This window comes from Trypanosoma cruzi, genomic scaffold, assembly GCF_000209065.1.
Source record: "Trypanosoma cruzi strain CL Brener 1047053517141 genomic scaffold, whole genome shotgun sequence".
NCBI classification, from domain to species: Eukaryota; Euglenozoa; class Kinetoplastea; order Trypanosomatida; family Trypanosomatidae; genus Trypanosoma; species Trypanosoma cruzi.
Window position 1 is genome coordinate 167670 of NW_001849482.1, and position 9697 is coordinate 177366.

Sequence of the window (9697 nt, forward strand, 5' to 3'; positions counted from 1 at the left end):
ACGATGAGGGAGCAGCATGGGGGAGAGGAGACACGGCAACACGCGGTGGCGTCATGGGAGGGGGTGGTGGTAGTATCAGAAAAAAAAACGAATAGAAGGGGGGTGGACAAGGCGGCTGCAGGTATGAGAAGAGTTGTGAGTAGTGCTTTGAAGGAGGTGGGGAAAGAAAAATAAGAGAGGAGAAGGCAAACAAGAACAACAAAAAGAAGAAGAACATCAATGGAAACTAAATGAAAGGAAAAGACCCCAAAAAAGAAAAAAAAAAAAAAAAAAAAGAAGAGAACAGCAGACGTAACATGAATGGAATTTTATGTGGCTTCTCAACCGTGTGGGTGGGTGTGGGTGTGCGTGTTGACTTTGATTTGTTGCAATGATTCCAACCTCTCGGTTATTTTTATCTTCTTTTTTTTTGTTTTTGTTGTTTTTGTTTTCTCCACCATCTATGTGCGTTTGCTCAGTGAATACATATGATTCTCTGTCTGCATGTATACATATGGATGCATGTATGAGCATCTATTTTACCTCTACAAATTACACAGAGACACATGTATCTGTGTCAATGTGGTGGCTTCTTGCTACCCATGCTGTCTTCATTCTCCTGCGACGCTGGTGGTGGGAAGAAGTTGAGGGGAAGAAGGGGCAAAAAAAGCAAAAAAGGAAAAAAAGGGTGAGGCGGGTTGAAAGAGTAAAGCAAACGATCCAACAAGGTGATTCAAGGCAATGATCAGGGGATTATGGCTGGTTATGATCGGCCTGCTTCGCTTTTTCATTGAGGTTCTTTTGTTTCTGCCGCGCTACTTGTTCATCGAGCGCCATGACCGCAGTAGTCCCTTTTGGGGGGTGCGGGCGGAGGCGGTGGTGTGTTTTGTCCCCGCGTCCAGTCTGAACGTCGTGAACCGCATCGGGTGTCTGAATTGCCCGGAGAGTGCGAAGCGAGTCCTTTCGGCGACGCGGTATCGGGGCAACTCCGTGAACATTACCTCCTCAGAAGACGAACACGAGGCGGTTATGAATGAAGATCTGAACTCGTTTAGCATTTCCTCCACAACGAGCCCACGCCACACGCTGCTGGATGGGGATGGTAATGGCAGTGATGTGTGGACGGAGCATAGTCGTAATGACACATCTGCGGCGGCGATGATGGACACTCTCTCGAGGTGGCTTCGGAGCACATCTGCCATTTTTATGGGGACTCAAAGACTGAGTTGCGGCAGGGCAGCCATGGCGGCGGCGATGTCAACAGTGGGCGACGACCACATTTTACATGGTGTCTTCACAAGCGGCACCCCGTTTCTACACTACTCCCTTCTGCAGAATGCATCTGTGGAGGGGGATGCACAGGAGAAACGACACCACACTTCATGTATGAGACGTTACTATCAGCAGGAGATGCATTTGCGCGGGAGAAATGGCGACAAATTGTTCTGCTGTTTTTCTGGCGACAGCAATGAGGCGGAGTCCATCCATGTTCCGTACCGCATGTATTCAAGGGGGCTACGGGAGCGAAAAGGGTTTATCCCCCCCTGGTACGCGGTGCATGCCAAGGCACAGTTGATTCTTTCTCTTATCGATCCACTCTGGCGCATCATCACGGGGCTGTTTTTTGTCCCGCACGCAGAAAAGGAATCGGGGAGCGAGTCACAACATTCCCAGAGTTCCACTCAACAGACTGAGACGCACGTTCGTCGTCGTCATGGAGGGCTTGAGAAAAGACCCCGTCGGATGTCAGCATCTGCCTCTCAGACATTTTCGTGCATGTTTACTGAATTTCAACCCACCCGAAGAAAAATTCCCGATCCATCAGAGGAGGTTTGCTTCATACCCGAGCAGGCAGCCAGGGCATTGTGGGCGCGGTCCCACACGACAAGGCAGGAGACAATTGATGAAGCGCCCCCGGCACGCGGGCACGTGCCCACTTTGACGTCAGCGCAGCTTTTCCTGAAACATCGCACCATCAAGACCGCTCCAACAGGAAAAAAACTCGAGGGCGTGTCGCGGAGTGACGTGGCGGAGGAGTCCCCATGCCATCCTGCCCGCAGTTCTACTAAGTCCAAACGGGCAGTTTCAGGGAAGTCTCAGAGGGAAGCGAAAACGGAAGAACATGACACAACTCACGTAGCCACCGCTGGATCCGCGTCCGGAGCTCGTATAACTAGTGTGCATTGGCTTCGTGGATCGGCTCCTCCCGATGCATCCGATTCTGCCACATCCGTGATTGTTCTTCTCTTGTGCCCCTCCGTCACACAGGGGAATGAGCATGGATTCATGGCACGACGCATGGGCGCCCTCTGCGAGGCCCTCACAAATATATCTAAATTGCGTCGTCAGAACAGTCAAAACAGTTGCAACTGCAGGCGTCGGTATTCACACCAAACGCAACTTGGAATTGGTCCACCCGACGGCTTAAAAACAACAACAATGACCGACGCTACGGACCCTCACTTTGCTTCTTGGCATGCGGCCATTCCTGTAGTTGAGATGATTAGCTGGCCAAGCGGTCAGTCGTCGGAGCAGGCGCCATTGCCTGCGTCATCTTTGTGTCGTGAGAGGATGAACGTGACAGTAGAGGACATTGGTCAGATTCTCTCCCATCTAGAAAGACGGCGAGCTCCCTCCGCATACAGTTCCCGCGACACGAATGATGCGACGATGGAAGTACACCGAGACGTGGTACTGGCTTCGGTTGCTTCAATGCCGTCCATGAGTCGATCCGGCTCTTATCTGCAAAGCGACGGAAAGGCTGGCCCTCGAAATCTCTACATTGTCGGTGTGGGCTGGTCAAACGCCAGCAGTCCGCTGTTGCAATACGTGATGTTGTATGGCGCACAGTCGCGTATCGACGGAATCATTTGCATCAATCAAACTGCCTCTTCCAACTATGCGCTTGTCCCAGAAACGGTCTCGAACAGTCAAAGAAAACTGAGGGCTTTGGGGCGGGATAGACAATGGAGTGCAAGGAGCCACAAAACACCATTTCACAGCACATTTCTCTTGGCACCGGCTGGTGCCACACGTCTTTTGTTGCTTGCAGCACGGCTACATCTCACGGCGGATCGTCTCCTTGAACTGCAAAAAAAGCGACAACGGCGGTGCCAGAAGATAAAGAAGGGAGATGTCTTGTGTGCTGAAAATGATGCCGCCATTTGGGATTATTTGCGTCGAACTGTAGGCAACTGTGCGTCTGGAGATCATGAATCTCGAACTGCGAAAGATGCAACCTTTTACCCTGCCCTGTCCTCCACGTGCCACCTTTCCTCGCGGTCACTTTTGTCATCAGCAGAATCACCGTTGGACTTTTTGCTTCAAGTAGAGGCGCAAGTGGATGAAGAAATGAACAGCTGGTGGATCGATGATGTGCAGGCGGGTAATGATGACGATGATGAAAGCACGCGTGGCAGGAGCCTGTCTTCGCGGGGCGACCGCGCTGCACCCTTCTTGTCAAGTGGTGGGTGGCATTCGCCAATGGGTTTGTTGGACTGGGACAAGTTGCTAAAGAACCAACAGAACGTGTCGGCAGCCACACGCACGGGCATTGGGTTCTCGGGGCGCCACACGCTGCCATCTTCACCGCACGTCACCTCAAACGACACCCTAAATGCAGAAGTTGTCGAGGCCAGCCATCCTAAGAATGACGACCGGGCAGAACCAGCGAAAACGACGGCTGGAAACGATGATGAAAATGTTTGTGGTGAGGAGATCATTCCGCCGTCCCACGCACCTGCTCGTCGTGCGACACCGCCTTTTGAAATGGCGCGCGGTGGGCCGGACCTCTTATTGTCCGCACACCTCCTTTCTCCTCTCAGTCAGAACCTCGGCGACACACCGAGGAAATTTGTGGCACCGAAGAGGATGAGGTACGAGTTAAATGCCCGTCCGGTGCCCTCACAGAACTCGGCACTGGAGGTGCTTTTATACCGCTCCGCCAGCAGCGCCCACCTTGTCTCTCTCATTCACGTGCCAACATTATTTGTACACGCGAATGATGATGAAATGGCGCCTCTCAGCACACTCCCAATGCGAGAACTTGCAAGCAATCCGTATGTTTTTACCGTCCTGACGCGTCGCGGTGGATATGGCGTGTTTTTGGAGGGAATATCCACCTTGTACAAGCTGCCGCGGCTCACCTTACAGGAGCGAGAAAAAGCAATGCACCATAACAAATCGTTAGATGGTGATGAGGATTGCAGAACGTCAAAGACACGGCATTGGTTACCTCAATGGGTTCCGCTTAGGAGACGAAATGTAAAGTTAACTTCAACAATGAAAGTAAATGACTCATGCTTTGTCCCACCAATCACCAGCACTAAAAAAAAAAAGAGGGGGATGAAAAACGATGTGGAAACGGTTTTTATCATTGAAAATACTACATGGCTAGAGCAACTCATTGTAGAGTTTGTCGCAACAACCGTCCTTGTGTGAATGCAACACTGTTATTTGGCTTTTAGTCACCTTATTCAAAAATATCAGTAAAAAGAAAAGGAAAAATCAAAATTACGACAAACAACATATATTCTCTACAGTTGTACATATTATAAATGTCTGTGTGCGTGTCACTTACAATTATTTCCCTTCTTTCCAAAATTACACAACACAAATAACGCGACAAACACAAAAAAATAATAATAATAAATAAATAAAAAACAAGAAATACCGACAGATGTCGTGTATATCCACCAATAATGAACAACTATCACTTTTAATGCACATGACGAAGGAAGAACCATCAATGCCGATACGCCTCCAGCCATTGGTCATACTAAACATAACGCAACACGCAACAAGAGTGTGGCAACACTCAGCGACAAGCACAACAGCAACTGCACTCGGCGTTCTCCTTGGCCGCCCGACGGTCGACGGCGGAACAGAAATTATGTCGTCTTTTGAGGTCGTCGGCTACGAGACGGGTAACACCGCGGCGCGGAGTGTGGACTGGCGGGCGGTCAGAAGCAAGAAGGAACGCCTCGCGGAAGTATTTGCTGAGCTCGTCGTTGTTGGCTGGTACGGTGTAGGAAGAACGAGAGAGGACGCGGTGCAATGCAGCAGCATCATGCACGTTCCTCTTTTGGACGTCTTTGGTGACGTGCCGAACGGTGTGATGCTGGCGCTGATGGTGGACCGCGCCCCGCCGGCGTCACTCGCCACCCTCCCGGTGCATCTATTCGAGGCAACCACCTCGCGCGACGGCGTCCGACACACGGCTGGGGAGGAACAACGGGGGCAGGAGGCCATTCAACGGCACCGCAGTCATAATTATAACTCCGAAATATCGCCCTGCACCGCCGCCCACGGCAGCCGGATTCTTTGCCACAACGAAGGCGCACCGCGTACGACGGTGTGCCTAAGAAATGTGCGGTTTCTCACGGGGTCTGACGACATGGCGCAAATAGGAATTGGCGCAGCCATGAGCACCATCGGCCCAGGCAACCGGAGCGGTGGCCACGAGGGTGGGACTGTGTCGTCACACCCTCAGCGCGTGAAGCGGTCCCTGCTTCTGCTGAAGCGGCGCGTTGTGCTGGTATTGGAGCATCTGAGGGCCATTGAGTCCGGGTGTGTTGCGTGTCCGGCCCCCGATGTCCTGCGCCACGTAGCGAAGGCGTGTGCGATGCTACCTGTCAGCACCCACGACGCCTCCCTGTGCCCAGTCGCCGCTGTCATCATCCCCACCACCGCGGCCGACGAAGAGGTGTGTGGAGCGTTGGCCATCACACTTCTCTCGCTTGAGACAAAATGCGCACTGGCCTTGTGCGAGCTCGTCAGAGCTCAGGAGGAAGGTCCCGCGGTGGGAAGGCTCCCCGGCTGCGCGGGGCCGACAGAAATTGGCGTGAGTGGCCGACGGCAATGCTGACGCGACCCGTCATTTCCGTCGACAAGGACAGTGCGGCGTTGGGCGTGCCCGTGCCCGTGAAGCGTGCTACGGCGGAGAGGAGTGAGGCCCTGGTGGGCCCGTCGAAACAGCTGCAACACCCTCACTGTCGGTACATCGCTTTCTCTCTTTCTTTTTCCTTTTGCCTCCTCCCTTGCCTCTTCCAGCAAACACTCCCTGATAGGCTAGCAAGCCAGATTCGCCAGCGTGAGTCCCGTGATGGCAACAGACGACAGCGCTCCCCCTCGTATTATGTCGGCGGAGGAAACGGTGCCGGCGCGTTCCGTGCACGTCGATGCGAGGGCGCTATTCAGCGCTCTGCCGTGCCTGCGCCGTGCACCTATTTTTGGCACCAGCGTGGAGGCCTTCGGACCAAAGTGCGTGCTGTCCATGGGATTGTCAGAGTTTCTCTGCAAGGGACTCGCCGACTACCTCATCCGTTTCTCATTGTTCCCCATGTTCAGGCGACGCTACGGTGTTGACGCCATGACTTACCAGCGCATGGCCAATTTGGCATTTATGGGCTGGTCGATGAAGCCGATCACCGCCATGTTCAGCGACATCTTCAGCTTCTTTGGGTACACGAAGCGCTGGTACCTGGCCGTCTCGTGCGTGGTCGGTGCCGCCTTTGCGCTTGCCTTCGCGCTACTGCCACCCGCGAAAGCCAGCGCGGCGCCGGCAGCGGCGTTTGTCTTCCTGACCAGCTTCACCAAGGCAAACGTGGACATCCTGACGCAGGGCCACTACAGCCGCCTGATACGCCGCATTCCTCTCGCTGGCTCGTCGCTGGTGAGTTGGGTGTGGTGGTGGGTGCTCCTGGGCTCCCTTGTCGCCTCCGTCATTGCCGGGCCCCTCGCCGACGCCAGTCTGGAGTGGATCGGCGTGATCGTTGCCGCCACGCTGCAGTTTGTGACGACGTTCTTCTTCGTGATGAACTGGTACGGGGAGAACAAGAACCGTGTAAATCGTGCCGAGGATGCCAAATTCATGCGCGCGAAACTGCTGGAGGAAAGGAGGGATTCCAGTAAAAGGCTGCGAGAAGACGACGACACGGCGGTCGCGGAGATGGGCAACCACTCCATGCTGGTTCTCTCAGACGAGGTGTGCGCGGGTGTGTCTGGAGAGGAGGAGGACGAGGTACCGCCTCTGCCGACCTGCTGCTGCGGTGTCTTTGAGGTGAACAAGGAGGTGGCGCGACGCAGCTGGAGGATAGTTCTCTACTGCCTCCTTGTGGCAGCGGGCTCGGTTGTCATGGCCATTGTCACTGTTCTTGGCGACATCTGGAGCCTGCTGTACGCCTGCATTGCCGTTTCCGTTGCTGTTTGCGTCTTCGGCTTCTTTGCACTCCCGTTGGTGATCGCCAAGGCGAATTTGTATTTGTTCCTCAGCATGGCGTCGTACATTCAGCTCCCCGGTGCCCTGGACAGCTTCTACATGGCCAGGCCTGATTGCCTGCCCGACGGACCGCACTTCTCGTTCTTCTTCTACAACACGGTCGCAAGCATCATTGGAAACATTGGTGGCATTGTCGGTATTCTGCTGTTCAGGTACGTGTTCTCGAAGAAGAGCTACCGCATCACATTTGTCGTCACCACGCTTGTGATGGTTGTGGCCAGCATCTTTGACCTCATCATTGTGGAGCGGTGGAACCGTCCGCGTGTCAGCGATCACGTGGTGTATGTGCTTGGTGACCAGGTCGTCTATCGGGTGTGTTACATGCTGCACTTCATGCCGAACATCATCCTACTTTCCCGGCTGTGTCCGCGTGGGACGGAGAGCATGGTGTACGCGTTGCTAGCAGGGTTTTCGAACTTTGGGCAGGCCGTTTCGAACACCGTCGGCTCGCTGTTGATGGAATTTAAGTGGCCCGTCGAGACGGATCCCGCTGTCGGCTGCGACTTCAGCAACGTCAGGTGGCTCTTGATTGTGGGGCGCCTCCTCTGTCCGCTCGTGTGCATCCCGCTGGTGTTTCTGCTGATCCCGGCCGCACGTATCTGCGACAACATTGACGTGGATGGTCGTGTCGTCCGGCCACAGGAGCCACCCGGCGACTGTAAGGTTGAGGGAAGCAGGGAGTCATTGAGTGCTCAAGAGCCCGTGCTGAAGTGAGGGCGCACACGCCCCCGCCCTCCGTCCGCGACCCGGATGCCGTTGACGATGCGAGCTGCTTTTCGCCTGGTCGCACTTGGGGCCGCATGTCCCTCATCATGCTCTAATAGCATCCCCTCTGCCTTTTTTTGTTTGTTTGTTCTTTTGTTTTTTCGTTTTTTGTTTTTTTTCCTTTCACGTGTGTTTTATTATTTTCCGGCATCAGTTCAGTTGCAGTGCACGGCCAGAGCTACATGTTGTACTCCCTGTGTTTTTCTCTCCCCGTGCACTGAACTGCTATGGACGTCGGCGGGAGAAATCGAACGACGGTGTGACTACTTCTTTTTTGTCCATTTCACTGTAAGGTGATGATTAATGAGTGACTTTGTGCTTTATTATTGTATTATGGGTGCATTTTCTCCCCATTCCCCAGCCTTGTTTTGGGGGCAGTGCCCCGTTGCCCCATTCTTGTTGTACAACAATATATTGACCGGCCACTGTCCAGCCTGCACACACTCTGCGCATGGCACTGCGACGGTGGTGGGCAAATAAAAATGTTACTTCTTACGAATTTGTTTGATTGTTTTGACACCCACACCCGTCGACGGATTTTGTTTGCTGATTGCGTTGGTGCTTCTTTTTCTCTGTGCTGCTGAGCTCTGCTGCCAGTGGCGACTGCTGCCCGCGCACACCTCTCCACTTTCCCCCAGCACGTCACTGTCCGTAGAACAAGGCCACCGAAGCAGTAAGGATGCCAGCAGCGTGGGGCGCACGACCAGCGGGCTGCTGACCTGCAGTTGTGGCGGCAGCGGGTCGTTGGCCGGTGTGGCAGCGGGCTGTGGTGCCGTCACTGCCGGTATGCCTGCGGCCGCGACCGCCCCGGCGTCCCTCTGGCCGCCCGACGGTCGACGGCGGAACAGGAATCTGTGTCTTTTGAGGTCGTCGGCTACGAGACGGGTAACACCGCGGCGCGAAGTGTGAACTGGCGGGCGGTCAGACGCAAGAAGGAACGCCTCGCGGAAGTATTTGCTGAGCTCGTCGTTGTTGGCTGGTACGGTGTAGGAAGAACGAGAGAGGACGCGGTGCAATGCAGCAGCATCATGCACGTTCCTCTTTTGGACGTCTTTGGTGACGTGCCGAACGGTGTGATGCTGGCGCTGATGGTGGACCGCGCCCCGCCGGCGTCACTCGCCACCCTCCCGGTGCATCTATTCGAGGCAACCACCTCGCGCGACGGCGTCCGACACACGGCTGGGGAGGAACAACGGGGGCAGGAGGCCATTCAACGGCACCGCAGTCATAATTATAACTCCGAAATATCGCCCTGCACCGCCGCCCACGGCAGCCGGATTCTTTGCCACAACGAAGGCGCACCGCGTACGACGGTGTGCCTAAGAAATGTGCGGTTTCTCACGGGGTCTGACGACATGGCGCAAATAGGAATTGGCGCAGCCATGAGCACCATCGGCCCAGGCAACCGGAGCGGTGGCCACGAGGGTGGGACTGTGTCGTCACACCCTCAGCGCGTGAAGCGGTCCCTGCTTCTGCTGAAGCGGCGCGTTGTGCTGGTATTGGAGCATCTGAGGGCCATTGAGTCCGGGTGTGTTGCGTGTCCGGCCCCCGATGTCCTGCGCCACGTAGCGAAGGCGTGTGCGATGCTACCCGTCAGCACCCACGACGCCTCCCTGTGCCCAGTCGCCGCTGTCATCATCCCCACCACCGCGGCCGACGAAGAGGTGTGTGGGG

General features: G+C 54.9%; 3 protein-coding genes across 3 annotated transcripts, besides 15 other annotated features; all 3 read left to right on the forward strand.

Moving 5' to 3' along the window:
• Positions 1 to 853: part of a sequence feature (areas merged during assembly that could not be assigned to a particular haplotype. This can correspond to areas where the two haplotypes were merged or to regions with more than two copies in the genome that were merged during assembly.) that runs on past the window's edge.
• Positions 164 to 214: a sequence feature (GA-rich).
• Positions 249 to 283: a microsatellite.
• Positions 389 to 433: a sequence feature (T-rich).
• Tc00.1047053511575.110 (hypothetical protein, conserved) lies at positions 721 to 4419 on the forward strand (the record flags this gene model as incomplete). Its single annotated transcript, XM_808278.1, has 1 exon — positions 721 to 4419. The coding sequence occupies one exon, from the start codon at positions 721 to 723 to the stop codon at positions 4417 to 4419; it is 3699 nt and encodes a 1232-aa protein (XP_813371.1).
• Positions 854 to 1031: a sequence feature (areas merged during assembly that could not be assigned to a particular haplotype. This can correspond to areas where the two haplotypes were merged or to regions with more than two copies in the genome that were merged during assembly.).
• Positions 1032 to 2737: a sequence feature (areas merged during assembly that could not be assigned to a particular haplotype. This can correspond to areas where the two haplotypes were merged or to regions with more than two copies in the genome that were merged during assembly.).
• Positions 2738 to 2744: a sequence feature (areas merged during assembly that could not be assigned to a particular haplotype. This can correspond to areas where the two haplotypes were merged or to regions with more than two copies in the genome that were merged during assembly.).
• Positions 2745 to 4836: a sequence feature (areas merged during assembly that could not be assigned to a particular haplotype. This can correspond to areas where the two haplotypes were merged or to regions with more than two copies in the genome that were merged during assembly.).
• Positions 4611 to 4641: a sequence feature (AT_rich).
• On the forward strand, positions 4658 to 5845 carry Tc00.1047053511575.120 (hypothetical protein, conserved; the record flags this gene model as incomplete). Its single annotated transcript, XM_808279.1, has 1 exon — positions 4658 to 5845. The coding sequence occupies one exon, from the start codon at positions 4658 to 4660 to the stop codon at positions 5843 to 5845; it is 1188 nt and encodes a 395-aa protein (XP_813372.1).
• Positions 4837 to 5239: a sequence feature (haploid, Esmeraldo-like haplotype).
• Positions 5240 to 7306: a sequence feature (areas not merged during assembly with more than two copies in the genome that could not be assigned to a particular haplotype).
• Positions 6083 to 7972, forward strand: Tc00.1047053511575.130 (folate/pteridine transporter, putative; the record flags this gene model as incomplete). The annotated part of the gene is made up of 1 exon (XM_808280.1): positions 6083 to 7972. One exon carries the CDS (start codon positions 6083 to 6085, stop codon positions 7970 to 7972), a length of 1890 nt encoding a protein of 629 aa, XP_813373.1.
• Positions 7307 to 8108: a sequence feature (heterozygous, Esmeraldo-like haplotype).
• Positions 8096 to 8141: a microsatellite.
• Positions 8109 to 8979: a sequence feature (areas merged during assembly that could not be assigned to a particular haplotype. This can correspond to areas where the two haplotypes were merged or to regions with more than two copies in the genome that were merged during assembly.).
• Positions 8980 to 9697: a sequence feature (heterozygous, non-Esmeraldo-like haplotype).